The 18,274-nt window shown below is 38.0% G+C and overlaps 1 protein-coding gene across 2 annotated transcripts in view; it reads right to left on the bottom strand.

Moving 5' to 3' along the window:
* The window catches only part of SLC39A10 (solute carrier family 39 member 10), a 131,414-nt gene extending 113,995 nt beyond the window's left edge, over nucleotides 1-17,419 (bottom strand). Inside the window, exon 1 of one of the 2 annotated variants that reach the window (XM_036089411.2) lies at nucleotides 17,264-17,419. Coding sequence is in view for 1 of the 2 variants with exons in the window: in XM_036089409.2 (XP_035945302.1) it covers nucleotides 17,264-17,309 (46 nt within the window). In the remaining variant the exon portion in view is untranslated. The remainder of the gene's footprint in view (nucleotides 1-17,263) is intronic. The other variant, XM_036089409.2, reaches the window with a different exon arrangement.
* Between the last annotated feature and the right edge of the window lie 855 nt (nucleotides 17,420-18,274).

The raw sequence follows: 18,274 nt of genomic DNA, 5'->3' as shown, positions 1-18,274 counted from the left end.
TATAAACTGCTAGTGGGAATGCAAAGTGGTCAAGCCACGTTGAAAAATTTGCAGTTCCTTAAAAAAATTAAACATACATAGGGGCTCCTAGGTGGCTCAGTCAGTTAAGTGTCTGCCTTCGGCTCAGGTCATGATCTCAGGTTCCTGGGACTGAGCCCCACATCGGGGTCCCTGCTCAGAGGGGAGCCCACTTCTCCCTCTCCCTCTGCCACTCCCCCTGCTTGTGCTCTCTGTCAAATAAGTGAATAAAATCTTTATTAAAAAAAAATTTAAACAAATATTTACCATATAATCCAGCAATCCCTCTCCTTGGTATCTACCCAAAGAAAACAAAAACTTATATTCACACAAAGACTTGTATGAGATGTTCGTAGAAGCTTATTTGTAATAACCAACAAATGAAAACAATCCAAATGTCCATCAACTAGTAAGCTGATAAACAACTTGTGGTAGATTAATGCAATGGAAAACTATTTCCAATAAAGGAATAAACTACAGATACATGTGACAAGGAAAAGAAACAAGCCACTGGCCATGGACAAATCTCAAAAGCATTTTGCTGAGTGAAAGAAGTCAAAGACAAAAGAATGCACACAACATGACTCCATTCATATGAAATTCTAAAAAGGCAGACTGTAGTGACAAAAGATGAGTGGGCCTTTCAGGGGCTGAGGCATTAGGGGGAAGGAGAGGATTAACAGCAGAGCAGCAGGAAGGAAGTCCTGGGTGATGGAAGTGTTGTGTATATTGATTTTGGTAGTGGTTACAGGGCATTATACATTTGTCAAAATGAACACGTAAAATTATTAAATTTTATTGTATGTAGATTATGCCTCAATAAAGCTGAAAAAAAAATAAAGCTAAAAAATAGAAGGAATGACATGACAAAATCCAGTGTAATCCAAGGAAGATTTTTTAAAAAACATGTCGCTAAGTCAGTTTCTTACATGCTAAGGAAATTCATCAAATCCTATCACTTCTTCTGAAAAGAGTATTTGAAAACATGAGCATATTCACTTTTAAAATTGAAGTTATACAATTACCAAAGAATATAAAATGGGAAAAGCAAAGAAAAATTTTAAAGTGAAAAATGAAAAAAACGACTTTGGTATAAAGCCTTTAAGACAGCAAGAAAAAATAAACCAAAGAAGGAGAAGGAGGAGGAGGAGGAGAAGGAGGAGGAGGAGAAGGAGGAGGAGGAGAAGGAGGAGAAGGAAGAGAAGAGGGAGAAGAAAGAAGAAGAAGAAGAGAAGAGAAGTGTTCAAAAGTCATGATGGTGGGGGGGGCGCCTGGGTGGCTCAGTGGGTTGAGGGGCTGACTTCAGCTGGGGTCATGGTCTCAGGGTCCTGGGATTGAGCCCGAACCCCAACCCCACCACACGTAGCTTTGGGCTGCCAGCTCAGCAGGGAGTCTGCTTTTCTCTCCCTCTGCCCCTCCCTAAGCTTGTGCTCCCTCTTTCTCTCTCAAATAAATAAATAAGATCTTTAAAAAAAAAGTCATGATGGAAGAACTGTTTATAGCAAGAAAGAAAAAGCTTGATCTCTTGATCAAGAAGCAGAATAGAGAGAGAAGTCCAACCAGATGGACAGGACTCTGTGGACAGCCTTAGGTGCCAGGTTTGTGGCTGCCAAGGAGCGTAGGTCACTTCCAGAAAGTTCTATATTATATGAGATGTATTATCTAGAGATTGTTGATATTAATTGAATTTCGGTTTTTGCAACAAGCCTTCTGCTCAGAGCAGACTTTTTGCTTACGCAGAACACACAGCCAGCCACCAAATTCATATTCGAGGGAAGTTTTTCTTCTACTTCAGGACTAGAACGGTGTTCCCGTTTTTTGGCAGTTAAACCTACAAACTCTCCGGGGAATTAAGATTCCCAACAATTATCCTAACTTGAATTAGCACCACGTTACTGATGTTTGACACTCCCCAGCTGATCCAATGGATCGATGGATCAAGGGATTGGCTCTGCTACTCAGTTCTGATGAGACTACAAGCTGTTATGAGAGAGAAGAAATCTAAAAGACAGTGTGTTGTTGACTTAGGAAATTTCATTTTCTCCTTAAATGTAGGTATTCTCTCTTTTTTTTTCTTTGACGATTTATTTATTTGAGAGAGCAAGTGTGAGTGGTGGGAGGGGCAGAGGGAGATGGAGACAGAGAATCTCAGGCAGACTCCCCACTGAGCGTGGAGCCCAATGCAGGGCTTGATCCCAGGACCCTGAGATCCTGACCTGAGCCAAAACCAAGAGTCAGCTGCCTAACCGACTGAACCACCCAGGCACCCTGAAATGCAGGTATTCTTCTAACCTAGATCCACTGTACCAGAACTTTTCCCTCTATTTCTTAGACTAGTTAAAAGGAGGCACTCTATATCAAATGATATTTTTCCTCAAACAGAATGATTTTGAGGAAAGCTTATTCCTGAAATACCTGTTGTCCTAAATACTTGAGGGCAAAAGATTCTGAGAAGGTCTGACCTTAGAAGAGAGCCATTCATGTCCAGTGAAAATGAGCACATTCTTGACAAAACTGCACGGCATGCACAGAAATAAGTAATCCTAATGCCACAAAGTATCAGCTGTTTATGAGCTTTCTGGGAACCCTGGGCAGCTTGTGGGGAATGACATCCAGAGGAGGCATGATCCCTTACCTATACCTGAGTCCGGTGGGACTGAACAGCCCACTGCACTGATGGGCAATGGGTTCCAAAGGGGCAAAGTGTGTCAGAAGTGGAGTCAAATGTGAGGCTGTAAGAGGCTGTTAACGTTCAGCTTCCAGGAGCCTCTTCTGACAGAAGCACCATGACAGTCAAACTCATGGGTAGTCAGGCTGGTGCCCAGAGGATGCTCTCCAGAGGCAAAGGGCCAATGCATCCAATGTTTTGGCTGTGTAACCCAAATTAAATGTGTTCTCTTGTTCAGCTGAGGTCTTGTGACTAGTTGTGTGAGATGTGTCGCAACCAACTTGTTGTTCCCAAGTCCTAAAATTGGCATAAATGTACTGAAGTTTACTTAAAATGTTCACAAGAGTGGATTCATAGTTTTCTTGTATTTACTTGCATTCTACAAGCCTGAGTGTGGCTGCATTGTAGTCAGTGGATTCTGGGATTATGTTCAAGCTTGGCACACCCCATGTGAACATCACCCAATAGGTCCATCAGCAGGAAGATGGAGAAGGACTCTGATCAGGCAATGGTACGAATGTAAATCCAATTGTTCTATTTTTTAAAAAGATTGGCTAGGACACAAGAGAAAGTACCACTCTCTCCAGACCTAAAGGGTGAGACAAGAGACTTGGCTAAATTAGAATCACAACTAGACTTTTAATTTAAAAAAATATCTTTCCTTTGTTTAAAGCAAGACCAGAAAACTATTCTTATGGCTTCTTCATTAATTCAAGAGGAATGAAGTCTCAGAAGAAACCTATCTGAATGCTTCCTTCCTTTTGCCATTTTCCCAGCAGATTGAACCACAGACAGTTTGACAGATAAGGTCAGAACTTAAACTTGCACGCACTGATCATTAATTTCTCTGAAAGAAAATTGCTGATCAAGTGGGAGTGTCTAGTTCCCATGGGGCTGAAACCAGGGCATTTCCATTTTTGATATGTAAAAGGAAACCTAACAGCAAACATCACTGTAAAGTTTTCCATTTTTTTTGGAAGAGATTACTTATAAGTATCACAATAACCCTTGTTTTCTTTGTGTATCTTGTCTTTTTGTTAGTCCTAACATTAAGAAATCTGGTGTCTGAGGCACCTGGCTGGCTCAGGTCATGATCCCAAGGTCCCATGTTAGGCTCCCTGCTCGTGGTGAGTCTGCTTTTCCCTCTCCTTCTGCCCCTCCCCCTCCCCCTGCTTGTGCACACACTCTCTCTTTTTCTCTTTCTCAAATAAATAAATAAAATCTTTAAAAAATAAATTAAAAAACAATAATAATAAAAAAAAGAAATCTGGTCTCTGAATTTTCATGCACCTATAGCAGAATAATGAACTCTTATTAGAACACTCTCATTAGTGGAGTATTAATATAATTTGATTGATATTTTAAATTTAGATAAGCCGGGCTGCAATTATAGTGGGGATCATAGCTACAGTTTTCTGTAAATGGCCAAGTAGTAAATATTTTAGGCCATATGGTCTCTGTGGCACCTACTTAAGCCTGCTCTTAACAGCAAGAAAGCAGCCCCAAACAATGCAGAAACAAATGTATAGCTGTATCTCAATAAAACTTTATTTGCAGCTGAAATTGAATTTCATATATTTCATATAATTTTCATGTCATTAATATTCTTCTTTTGATCTTTTTCAACCATTGGAAAATGTAAAAATCATTCTTAGCTTGAAGGCTGTAGAAAAACAGGTGGTAGACCTGATTTGGCATATGGAGAGTAGTGTTGATGTCTGACCTAGAGTCACACTGGCCCACACAACACCTTGTAATTACTGTAAAAAGACAAGTCACAATGCCCCAACCAGGTGCAAATAATTAAAGAGTAATTTGGGGGTACTTGCACATTGCATGTTTGGATTCATCCTCAGGAATCCCGAAGAGACTGACTGCTGGAATCATGGTTCCCGTTTTTCAAAAAGTATTGATAGTGAAAATCATGGGGGGGTGGGGGAGTTCGGCATGGGTGGCACAAAGCTGTCCTGTCCCAAACAGGACAGGTCTTTCTAGTTCTATTTTGTCTCAAACGTTGTTTTGAATTTGGCAGTCTATTCCATAATCTCTTTTCACCAAAAATTTCTAGTGAAGGTAAAGCTTTGGGAAGGAGTGCCTATTTGTACAGAGCCCTGTTCCTCCAAGGATATGGTACTTGAATCCGAAAAGCCAGAGAGGCAGGCTTAGGGACTGCCACAAAGGAAAAATTAGATTAAAATTTCTATCATATTTATTTATTTATTTATGAGAGAGAGAGAGTGCAAGCAGGGGGAGGAGCAGAGGGAGAGGGAGATAATCTCCAGCAGACTCCTTGCTGAGTTCAGAGCTTGCTGTGGGGCTGGATCCCACAACCCTGAGATCATGACCTGAGAGGAAACCAAGAGTCAGACGCTCAACCGACTGAGCCACCCAGATGCCCCAATAAATAAATGTTAAAAAAAAAAAATAATAAACTGCTGCAATGGAACCTTATTTCATTTAAGCTTTTCTGTAAGAAGGGGAGAAACTGTTTAAGGTTGTTAACACAGAGGAGGAATGATTTCAGAAAGAAAATATAGGAAAACTGTAGGATCAAATCCATTAACACAGAGCCTTCCATTTATAATACCAAGATAACAAGAGAGAGCTAATCATAGAGGGCAATTTCTCTTAAAGCTCCAATTCTTAGACAGTGTGGATATTTAAATAATCGAATGGCTCCAGTTGTTTTTTACTTTCAGATTCTTTCTTTTAGTTTTGCTATCTGGTATGAGTCTCTGCTTCTCTGATTCCCAATCCCCACCCAACCCCTTGTTTCTGTTGTCTTCTCCCAAGACACCCACTCTCTCAAAGTTCCAAACCAAAATCTTAAATCAGTCCAATCCATTTCCAAAAGATTCTTCTGTAACTCTTAATGCAAGCACTTGATGCCCTCTTTTAAGAATGTAACCCAAAATTATACCCTGAAGCTACAACAGTCTATACCCCTGTGAGTTACCATGACAACCCTCGGATTAGCTTCAGGGAAACAGTAATGAGTTTCATCCTATTTCCATCACTGTGTTACACAGCCCCATCCTGCCCTTTGGGTCCTATCAGGGGAAAGATCAGGACTAATTCTTCTGCTTCGATTTGCTTCTTTGAAAAGATGAGATTGGAGAAAGAGTCTCCTTTCTCCCTGAAATGAGTGCAGTCAAGGAAAGAAAACTTGCTAAAATTCTGGAGTCAGATTTTGCTTTGCAGCCTAGTTTTTGTTTGGCTTTTCTGTTTTTTGTAACTTTTCTGGTTTTTTTTTGTTTGTTTGTTTGTTTTTAACATCATGGGTATGGCTACGAATGTCAAGTTATGTCTTACAATATTGGGTGTCCCACCTTCACAGCTTTACAAATGCAGCCAATGACTCACTTTGGAAGGTCGCTCTTTTACCTTGAGCAGAGTTTGGAATCTGACGAGGTACAGCAGCTCAGTGCTTTTGTTTTATTTGTAACACAAACTAGACTTCCAATCAAAAGCAAACCAATGCCCTTTTCCCTCCTCTTCTCCCCCGTGCTCCAAATCTTCAGTTAGCCTATCTAGAAATGTCTGGTAACTAAGCTGTCAGGACATTGGGCCAACAAGATGGTAAGCCAGAAACTGTTCATCTCTGGGCCAGTGTTCAGCCTTAACTATCGTAAGAAAAAAGGAATGAATGGCTAAGGTGGTTCTTTTGTAAGAATCACATACTAAATACAATAAGCTCTGGGCAGACTTCAGATATTTTATTTTAGAGCTCTATAGAAGTGTTTAAAATTTAGGGATTCAAACAGTGCAAAATACAGCTTGGTCCACAGAAGTATTGCAGCGGTAATCATGGATCGGTGGACAAGTGTCCTGCATATTTCTGTCCATTGTTGTCCTTTGGGCACTGCGAACAGGAGGGCTGTGTCTGTGGACCTGTTACACACCTGTTACACACCTGCCCTTCAGTCCTTGAAACCTCAATCAATCGTTTGAGTTTCACAGCCAACAATATAGCATGGTAATGCTTCTCCTACCTGAAGTGCCCTTATGAGAAAATCTACTACACACACAGCTTTATTTATGGATACTATTTCCAAAACTACGAACATTTCAGTGTTGGCCTTTGAGAACTGAAAAGTACTTCTGTTTGTGGTAATTAAAAAAAGAGGGACATGGGGGTTGTGACTAGAAACCCGACTTGAAGAGGACGGCACATTAGGAAAAAGAAAGGAAGTTTAAGAGGTAGAAGAAATTCCAGGCCCCCAAGGTGCATTCGGATGGTGTCCTCAGTGAAAAGGCAATTGAGACTTGAGTGAAAATCTCATGGCCTGAGCTTCAGTGTGAAGTTATCACTAAAAGAGTTTAAGACTAGCTCAGGTTTTAGAGAAAATGAAGATACATCTACTTCGCGATTGGAGTAGGTTACATAAAGGTAATTCAGAACTTAAATCTGCATTAACTATTAAAATTATCGTACGTTAAAAAGCTTGAGGATTGGGATCCAGAATCAAAGATGCAAAAACAAACCACTACCACCCATGTCCAAAGAAGAAAAATAAAACTCAAGACTCGCATAATCTGGAACAAGAGACAATCTCACTGAAGCTCTGTAGAGTTGAGACCTTGAATAGTTTTGAGCATACAGCAAGGTACAATAAAAAAAAAAGTAATCCTGCAAACACCCTTTATTACTGATGTGTCACAGATATTAGGTTTATTTAGTGTGCTCATGACATTGTTTTGTTTTAGTGAGTGGCAAAGCAATCATAAAGGCTTCTATACGGCTACTTCTGACCTCCATTTTCTGAACGCTCTTTCTCCTTAAGGTTTTAATCTTCTAGGGGCGCCTGGGTAGCTCATTGGGTTAAGCGTCTGCCTTTGGCTCAGGTCATGATCCCAGGGTACTGGGACTGAGCCCAGTGTAGGGCTCTCTGCTCAGTGGGGAGTCCGCTTCTCCCTCTCCCTCTGCCCCTTCCCCTGCTTGTGCTCTCTCGCTCTGTCAAATAATTAAATAAAATCTTTTTTTTTTTTTAAAGATTTTATTTTTATTATTTATTTGACAGAGAGACACAGCGAGAGAAGGAACACAAGCAGGGGGAGTGGGAGAGGGAGAAGCAGGCTCCCCGCAGAGCAGGGAGCCCGATGTGGGACTCGATCCCAGGACCCTGGGATCATGACCTGAGCCGAAGGCAGTCGCTTAACCGACTGAGCCACCCAGGCGCCCTAAATAAAATCTTAAGAAGAAAAAAAAAACAACACATTATTTCTCCTTAAGGTTTTAATCTTCTAAATCACATACTTTCTGAGAGAGAAGTTTCCAGAACTCTAAACTTGGCTTGGGCCTCCTACATTGGGGAACTGAGAGTATTTCAAGTTGGAAGAGGGTTTATCCCAATAGAATTAATTCACACTTCAGGCCTCCCAATAGCCTGGAGTCTGAGCTTCTATCCCAAGGAGTGGACACCCCCCAGTACACTTCCAAGTTGGCACTGACCCGAAATGCCTACTGATCTGTCTGGGCCTGTGAGTAATTTTCTTTTATCTTGAAAATTGTACCCTTGGCACAGGTAAGCTAAAGGTGCAAAATATTAAAAAAAAATTAAGAGCACAAAGCAATTCCAGCAGAGAATAGATAGCATAAGGCAGGATCTGCAAAGTCGTTACACATCTCCTAAATTCAACATTAGGTCTCCAGGGAACACACCCACTGTTTCATCACCTCATCTTAGTCTTTGTATTATACAACTTGTATAATAAGATATAACTTATCTTTGATTCTTCCATTTCCACTTTTCCAATGTTGTCAGCATTATGAAAAGTGCACAAGCTTTTTAAATGTCTTAAGGTGCCTTTTTACATTATATGGAAATTTATCTGCATTTATTTTCATTGTTTATTGTCCTTCCTAACTTCCCTTTACATTCATTTACTATTCCATTTCATCATTTCCTAAAAGTGTTTTTGCAATTCGAATCAGTCCTTCTAAATGACTGGTTTAGCATAGGAACTTTTTTTAGTGTTCAGTTTGTCGCTTGATTTTTCTGAATATATTCCCTCATCACATCATTCAAGTAGTTTGGAATTAATGATCAATTCAAAGAGATAAGGTCATGCTAGCTATGTATCTTTTCCATTACCATGTTATGTATCTAACTGATTTAACAATTTACTAGTTCAATTTTCTGATCACCCTGAAAATCTTTGCTGATCAAATTGCTTATTTTCTGACTAAATTACACACAAGCCTCAGATTATTTACCTGGCTGTTAACTGACGTACTAGAGTGTGTTTACTCTGCAATTACCGAGACCTTATGAACAATCGGCATACCTATGCACCACTATCTGTGGCTACAAAATTATTTCACAATAGGAATTTAAAAGACTTTTGTTGTTGAAAGTTTCCTTTTTTCTAATTTGAAAAAGTTTATCAGGTGAAGGGATTAAGAACATGCCACGCCAAAATATACCTCTTCGGCATACTGATTATTTTGAAACAAAGGCACTTGAAGATGCAGGAAGGACTGTTGGGCCTCCCTCTTTCTATCTAAAAGCAGGTATTAAATGTCCACGGAGAAAAGCGCCCTCCCTCTACCAGGAAGAAAACAGTCTTATCATTAGAGACTGGAGTCATTGTGGAATGGACCTGTGTACAAACTTACTAAAATAACCCTTATCTTCCGTTAGTCTCCCCTCTCATAGAATTCCTAATCACTGTCCCACAATTCACCACCCCAGCCGTGCCCCTTTGTGTCTTATCATATACTCACCATTTATTGTTTGTGTAAAAAGTTTTAGAAGGTTTCAGGCCTTCATTTTCTATCCGAAGACTCTCATGCATTTGTAAAAAAAAATATATTTAAAAATGTGTATGTTATTCTCCCATTAATCTTTTTTATGTCGGTTTGATTCTTAGGCCAGCCCCAGAACTTAAGAGGGTAAAAGAAACATTCCTCCCTGACACAGCGAAGTACACACACACACACACACACACACACACACATACACATTTTTCACGGTTTTGCATATTTATATAATTTTGCCTGGTAGTTGTGTCATATATCTAACATTCTACATCATCCTAGAATCTAGATGCTCAGAATTGAATCTTGAGAGGATCACATCAAACATGTAATCTCTGTCCTATTGGTTCTTCACAATAGTTATATGGACCACGCTATTGACTCCTAAGACCTTAAATGAAGAGTTAACCTTGCTTAGAGATATGGCAAAGAGCCAGTCACCTGAATTTTGTTTCTTCTTAAGACTTCCTTTGAAAAGCACAGATCTAACAATTTAAAGCTTCAAATGAATTATTCCTTGTGTATACAACAAACATCAGTAATTTAATTTTCTACATGCCAAATACTTACATTCTTCACTATAGTTAGTAGTTCCTAGATCTGTTACTCAGGTGAGAACATGAGAGGGGTCTGGAGGGGGGAAAGGGACAAGGTACATGAATCTAAAGGCAGCAAAATTTCTCCTTGGAGGGTCAGTTTCTGACGTAGAAATTCAAGTTTATGTCTTGAAGAAAATATTCCACTAATACCCCAGAAGCACTCTGCCATTCTTGATTCTTGGTCCATGGACATTCCCCATGACATCAGTTCAAATGTTTAAATAATAAGGAAATACACATTACCTTACTAAATATCCTTTCCATGGCCGCGGGAGTCATTTATCTTAAGCCTAGGGTGGGTTGGACATAAGAAGACTTACCCCGGCAACAGCGTTCAAGGTGCGTTGGGTCGAAAGAAAAAGGATGCAGTTTTGCTCTCCCTTCAATGAATGTTCTTCTATCTTGCTCAGGGCAGACAGGGTGAGAGGTCAAAATGGTCCCAGCCAGCGTCAGTCGAAAGTATTCCTGCCAGGCTCTTTGGGAGGGGTTTGCAGTTCTAATTAGCATCACAATGGCTCCCCATCTAATCCTAATCCACTGCATATTTCTAGCTTTTGTGATTTTTATAGACTGCTAATTCTCTTTGTTTTTCTTAGTATAGATCTTGTGTTCCTGAACTTTCAAACTTCAATTTATACTTGTATTGAATTCTTGAGGACTATAATTTCACATTTGAGATATAACTGACCTCAAGATTTCCACCTTTGAAGTGATGACTTTCAAGACTTTGCCCTGTAGTGTTGACTGTTGAGTGAACAAATCACAGAGAAAACAGTGCAAGCATTGTGGGTTCTCTTTTCAAATGTGGCTCCCACAAATCCAGGTCTGGCTTTTTCCTTCTTGGAGTCTACATACTTCCTTACAACTACTGAGATGTGAAGGTGTCAGGAACTGGAGAATTTAATTCTAGCATTTTACTTCTGTGTAGATATTGAGTTCTCAACGAGAACATGAAAGGGGGTTGGTACTCTTGATTTCTGCTCAGGTCATGATTTCAGGGTTGTGAGATCAAGCCCCCTGTCAGCCTCAGTGCTCAGCGAGAAGTTTGCTTGAGATTCTTTCTCCCTCTCCCTCTGCCCCTCCTGTTCCTACTCTCTCTCTCTCAAATAAATAAAGAAATCTTAAAATTTTTTTTTAAATAAAAATAATTTAAAAGGAGAGGGGTGCCAGGGTGGCTCAGTCGGTTAAGCATCTCTGCCTTTGCCTCGGGTCATGATCACAGGGTCCTGGGATGGAGTCCTGCATTGGGCTCCTTGCTCAGTGGGGAGCCTGCTTCTCCCTCTTCTCCTCACCTGTGCTCTCTCTTGCTATTTCTGTCTCTCTTTCAAGTAAATAAAATAAGTTAAAAATCTTAAAAAAAAAAAAATAAAGGAGAAAACTACAGTTTACTGGAGTAAATTGGCCTAATTTACTAGAGATACTAATGAGCAGTACTACTATACTATAATCTAAATACAGACTAACTGGTTCCATAGTTCCTGCTCTTTAAGCACTCTCCATCTAAAACTGGACCTGAAGAGCAATTGACTTTTAGAGATAAGAGAGATCTTAGATGTTGAGTATCTCCTTGAACTTGAAGGATTATCATGGTCACATATTTTATTTACAAAGGCTTTTTAAAGATTATTTATCTGTTATCTAATCCTCTGACCAGACTGCTATTGATAGTGAACCAAGAGTATCAGATAATTTATCAATTCTTTACTTGTGGAAAATATATTTAAAAAAAAAGCATAAATCAAGAATTAAGGAGAGGATGTACCGGTGATCATTTTTACAGCAAAATTATTTTACAAAGTGTTTGTTGTTTTATGGAAGAAGGAGAAAACATTCCTTTTTGACAGTTACCCATTTTTATTTCAGTTTTATAAATTTATAGAAGTATCAGTCAGGAAAACCTAATCACTTTAGTTATTGTGCCAGAGAATCTTCTGCATTTAAAACTTATTTTTGCCCTACAATGCATTCTAAAAATTGACTTTTCTAATTATCTTTGGTCTTCTCAGATATCCCATTAATATCTTTCACGCATTTCCTCATCAAGTTGCACAGATTTCCAAGTGGGATTAGCAGTTTTAACAATTTTGCTATTAGCTACACCAATAGCAACCTTGGAGGATGTTTTGCTTATCTTCTGCTTTAGCAAATGTTTTATTGTTTTAGTATCTTTTGGTATGAGTAACAATCTGGAATTTGCATCTGAAACATAAATTTCTTATTTTTAAAAAAGCCATACATAAATCATTATTGATAATAATAAATGCTTGAAGTAATTTATTTTTACTGTATTTATCCCAATTACTGAACTATTTCTAAAAAAGCAGTCACTTACATCTTCCTAAAACATTTATATCTATGCATATATAATTTTAATTGTGTGTGTGTGTGTATATACATATACATAATAGTATATGCATTTATATTTAAGGAAGATTTTACAGAATCTGAGAAAGAAAGCCAACACATTGCTGTTTTATGGATATAGAAATATATAACTTCTTTCAAGAATTGAAGGACAGATTCTAAGATAAGGTTTGTCTTTTTTGTTGAGAAAATATATTCTCATTTCCAATAAACTGTCATTCTCACAAAAATACAGAAAACGGAACTGTTGCTGAAATTTTTTTCCACTTTAAGTAGTGCCCTCTTTCAATATATAGTAGTCCTTAAAAAAAAAAAAACTTTACATTACCTACTAAAATGCTTTTGTTATTTATTTTGAGATCATACATCTTCAGCATTCCATTAATCTGTACCTACTTTTCAAAAACTAACATGAGTTACTTTTTATACTAAGTGATTTGTTTGCTTAAAAACAATTTTTTTTCTGGTTTCAGGAAGCAACAGGTACTCAGATTATTGAATCTTCCAAGTAGTTTTTTTTCTTACTTTTGAAGCAGGAGAGAAGGAAGCCTCGGGAGACAAGTTGACCAAAGTAAAGACATTTGGGTTTTAGGCTAACCCTTACTCTAAAAGTCAGCAGGTCATAAAAAGAGTCACAAGATCCGAATCATGGAAGACCACAAGACCCCACGGCCAACCAACTGAGCCAGCCAGGTGCCCCTATGGTTAGCTAATTTAAAAAACAAAACCAAAAAACCTTATAAAACCTTTTGTTAGAGGCAAAGGGAAAATCCCTCTTCCTCACCTGGGAGGAGAGACTGCTACTTTGTCTATGAAGTAGCTCCTTTCTTACTTTAATACTTAATAAATCTTTGCCCCTTTCTCTAAATGACTTGCTCTTGAATTCTTTCTTGCCCAAAGCCGAGAACCCTCTCGGTGCTTCTTTCCAGGGACGTTTTGTCCATGGCTAAATGTAGGTACATACACTTTCTGAGGCCCTCCCCCTTGGAGCCTTGGCCAGTCTAGCATCACTTCGTAGTGATGGCCTTCTCGTTCTACTCTAAGTTTTCTTTCTTTTCTTCCTTCCTCTCTTCCTCCTACATTTTCTCTTTTCCTTCTTTTCTGTTTCCTTCCTTCTTTCCTTTTTTCCTTCCTTCCTTCCTTCCTTCCTTCCTTCCTTCCTTCCTTCCTTCCTTCCTTCCTTCTTTCCTTCCTTCCTTCCTTCCTCCCTTCCTTCCCTTCTTACTTTCTCACATTTTCTCTCCCTTTTTTGAAAGAAGGTATCTTAAAAGGAGGCATAGAGTCCTGACTCTGTTAAGGGCTGTTAATAACTTTTAGTAAAACGCTGGGGCCATTTAAAGGCAACATGTAGCTTTTTACTTACATTTGGGATGAAGAATATTCTCTTGACTTCAATACCAGGCTCATGGCTAGGTAACTACATTTTTGAAAATCCCAACCTTTGTTGGGAGACCGTAGATCAATGTAAAGAGCCTCAGGGAAATTGAGCTTTGATAATCTTCACTGTAAATACACATGGTGGGAGGGAGTAAAAATGTTCTTCACTGTGTCAAAAGGAGAAGTCCATCATCTTACTTTTTGATAGCCTAGCATGGTTAGAGGTCAAAACAGGAAGTGCCATTGTTTAGAGGCAGAAACATGAAAGTTCTGTTCTTAAAAACACCTTCAACTTTCTTCCCCATGAGGACATTTTGAATGCAGGAACTCTGGGTGGGACCATATGGCTTCCTGTATTCTCTTTAATCAAAGTGGTAAAGTTTGTTTTTGTTTTAAAATGCAGTTAAAGGAAAGATATTTTGACTGTCAGAGAGAACAACATTCAGTTCCTTTTAGATTTTTATGAGCATCTGTGATCATTTGTCATATATGGCTAAAAAATGACCAATACTGATGAAATGCCATTTTATTTTTAGAGAAAAGCTTCAACACACTTTCCCAGAGTAATTTTTTAAACAATCTCTGCTTCTTTCCAGGGACGTTTTGTCCATGGCTAAATGTAGGTACATACACTTTTATGATAAAAACCATCTTTTTACCCAAATAGACTGATGGCAAAAGACTTAAATGCTAAGGTCTCTGGAACTGATGATATAGAATTCCACTTTCTAGGTTTCTGTGCACAAATACTAATAGTCATTCTTAAGACACTTGTTGGCTTGAGGCAATATTTTAAAGAAAGAGAAAAATGTCATAAACCTAAAAAATGAAGGGGAAGCCAGAAAACAAATAACATGGTAAATAGATCTCTCGGTCTCTAACCTTTCATTTCCAACCTTTCAAGTTTGCTCCCAGCCCATGTTTGATGGCAAATGAATATTCTAGAACCAAACTAATCATTCAAAGTAAGGATAGGCGTAATTTTCTATAGGTAGAATGAATCCAAATAGCTTTCTTTCTCTTTTCCTCATGAAATAAGACTATTTCAAAAAAGAATATACTGATATATTGAGGGAATATTTTCAGCCCAAATGCTTAATTAGAAGTTTATCTTTATTGGTAAGCTGTCATCACACCAAAAATGCAACTTAGTAGAGTAACAAAATAAAAGACAAAATCCTCAGATAATAGTCTAGGAAATTAAGATAAAACACCTCTCTACACATCCAGATCCAGTCAAGGACTTGACAAAGGACACCATTTTGTGTGTTCTTCATTTTGGTCTTAAATATATTTGAGTTTGGCATTCCTTACATATTGATTTCTGCATACAATCTGTGGAAAAAGAAGTTTTCTGACTTCCCTATTAGAGAATATGAAATGACTGGCCATAATGAAAAGTAAGAAGCATTTTGCAAAATCATCAAATAAGTCTAAGAATAGGTGGTGTTATACTGAATCTCCTAATCCAGCCATCAACTAGGTCTTTATTTTTTTTCTACCAGCAGAGTGTAAAAGAGGTAAAGTTATATGACCAGAATGAAACTTTCTAGAGGTCTCTTTATCCCACATATGTTATTGCAACAGAATGTGCTTGAGATTCCATTTCTCATCTGCAGAAACCAAGGGAAGCAGCAAGAATTAGCAGAGTAGAAGATGGGAAAGTGATCATCCCAGGGTCTTAAAGTTTCAGAGTGTGATGTGAGCACAGGGCTATTCAGTTTAGCCTCCTAACTTTTCACTCTCCAAGATCATAGTGTTTCTGTTTTGTTTTACAAGGTGAGTTGGAAATTTAATGGGGTTTATTTATGCAGTTGGAATTTTGAAATAGAGGGTAAATTAAAAGGAAGTAAGACTTGATTGCAGGATCAAAGTTCTGTTTGAAAACTGTGGGGTTCTTACAGGAAGAAATTAGAAAGCTTTAAAAAGCTGTACACTTAAAAAGTATTTTACAGTTTACAAAACACTTTTATATAAAATTATTTCATTTACACATACAATGAGGGAGCTCCGGGGTCTACTAGCAGAGCTGTGACAGTAACCATGCATCTCGTTGCCTCATCTAAGACTCTTTGCATTTTCTCTTTTTCTTTCTCTCTCCCACTCTCCTTCTCTCCTTCCTCCCCCTACCCCCAATGATTGATTCTGAAACTTACTATATGGATGCTTAACAACACAAAGAACTAAAAACTTTTTGAGGGCAAATTTAGTGTCCTATTTATTTTTGCATCTCTAGTAACTAATCCAACAGAGCTATTCAGCTAAAATTTGTTGAATGAATGAACACAATAAAATAAAAAGACAAACTGAAACAGAACTCTTTCCAAATAGTAAATAAGTAAATGAAAATAGAAAATTAATACTATAGATTTTAGACAATTATTTAGAACATCAAGTACTAGATTAGATGCTATCTATCTATCATCTGATCTATCTGTCATCTATCTTGGTAGCCTCACTCCAAATAATACATTTTATTATCTGTTATTATTTACAAATTTTCAGGTCATTAAGTCAGAATTAAAATTTAGAAAGATTTGTCTTGTTTTACTGACAGCTTAGAAGTTAGATTCCATTCTTCAGTAACATAAGGTTGATTGGAATACAACAAATAAAAATGGTCATTGACAGTTATTTCTCAGTAAAACTGGGGGAAAATGGTCATCATTATCTGTCACATCCGGGGAAGTATAAGACTGTGACCATTAACTTTCATTCTATTTATGGCAGTTTTCCTTATTTATTGTTGTTATAGTTCCTTTATAAATTTCACAGGTTTCTGAAAGCATCAATGGATCATTTTTATATTATTCCATCAGCCTGGCTTATCCATGAGTAGATTTCAACTGGCAGCTGGCCATGCTTAGATAAAACAAGATTTCATACATATATTTTGTTCTGCCTGCATGTCTAGGTAAAGATCCTGGATGTGTTGAGCTTTATTTTATTTCTGCAAAGTCTCTCAAAGTAAATATTTGTGTGTGTGACTTGGAAGAAAATTTAGAGGAAGAACTAATTTGTTATTTATTTAAGACTCAGAATCATTGAGGTCCCATCCTCGCAAGACACACTGAGAAGAAGAATCTCAAAGAATATACACATTTTACAAAACCAAACCCATAAAGCAAATAAAGATGAAATATCCAGTATCCAATTTAGATTCTCTAGATCCATACCAAAGAAGAAAATACGGAAAAAATGGCCCACGCTATAATTTTGCCAACTTAGTTAACTGCTGCTAAGAAACACTACATGATGCCATCTAGTGACAGGTGACCAACATATGATTAATCACATAGAAATGATGGGGTGAGGAGGTGAATTTCCAAGGGGTTTTGTATGTAAGGAGAAAATCCTTCTGAGAGAATTACATTGGACAGATTAGTTTTATTTCTCTGGGTACACGGAGTGTATGAAAATTTATCAGAGAGCTGCAGCGTGGGGATTTTTATTTTGAAAGACTGCATTGCCACCTACCTCCAAATCTGCACCTCCACCTCCTTCTGCCGCTGCCCTTCACCATCCAGTCCGCAGCCGAGCTCAGAACTGGTGAGTGTCCTCAAGCTGTAGCCCCCCGTAGAGTGACAGGTGGTGGAGGTGGAGCACTTTAGAAACCAGTCTCAAAAAAAAAAAAAAAAAAAAAACAAAACCAACTTCAAAAAAGGAACCAAGATGATTCCTAAAACAATCTGTACCCAATTAAAAATAACAACAACAATAATAAATAAACTGCTGGAAGTTCAAAGAGTAAAACTAAAATAAGGACCAGAGGAAATCATCTTTGTTTTTCTCAGTCAACGACCGTGCAGACCTGATGCTGCCTTGTTCCTTGTACCAAAGCCTCACGGAAAATGCCAGAGACCTCTCTCTAAATGGCTGTAGCATTATGCCCTAAGGGAAATAATTTTCTCCAACATTTCTCATCTTTTGTAAACAGATGGCATAGGTTTTTTTTTTTTTTTTTAAGCGAAAGACCAACAATCTGTCAACTGTGGAATTCTCATAGTCCAATAGTTTCTTTTTGGTTAATTTTTCACAACTAGATTAACCAGTGCTGCTGCCATAGATACATTTAAGAAAATGAGACACTTCCCTGTATTCACGTATATCTGATTAAAGCTCAATAGGACTATCTCAGTTGCCTCAGAAAAATATAAAGTTAAAAACCCTTGTGAAATGAAAAGAAAAGCTTATCAAAATCTCCAGCTTCAAGTGCATCTAGTTGTTTTCTTTTTATTGTTGCCTACATGCTGTGATTGGAGCACAATGTGTGGAAATTGCATAACCATTATTTCCACAAATCAAAGCTATTGAGAAATGGGAAGGCCACGCAGGAGCTGCTGCATGAAATGTTGATTTAAAAAAAATTCTGCCTTTATGTCTAAAGTCTTCCCTTCTTTCTTTTAACTATTGTTTAGTTTTAACCATCACTGGACTTTGTTTTGTTTTTTAACTAAAATCAGAATTAGCTACAGGCCAAATAACATT

Source organism: Halichoerus grypus, chromosome 4 (genome assembly GCF_964656455.1).
Source record: "Halichoerus grypus chromosome 4, mHalGry1.hap1.1, whole genome shotgun sequence".
Taxonomy (NCBI): Eukaryota; Metazoa; Chordata; class Mammalia; order Carnivora; family Phocidae; genus Halichoerus; species Halichoerus grypus.
The sequence above is the reverse complement of the archived record's forward strand: the minus strand, read 5'-3'. Positions and strand labels throughout refer to the sequence as shown.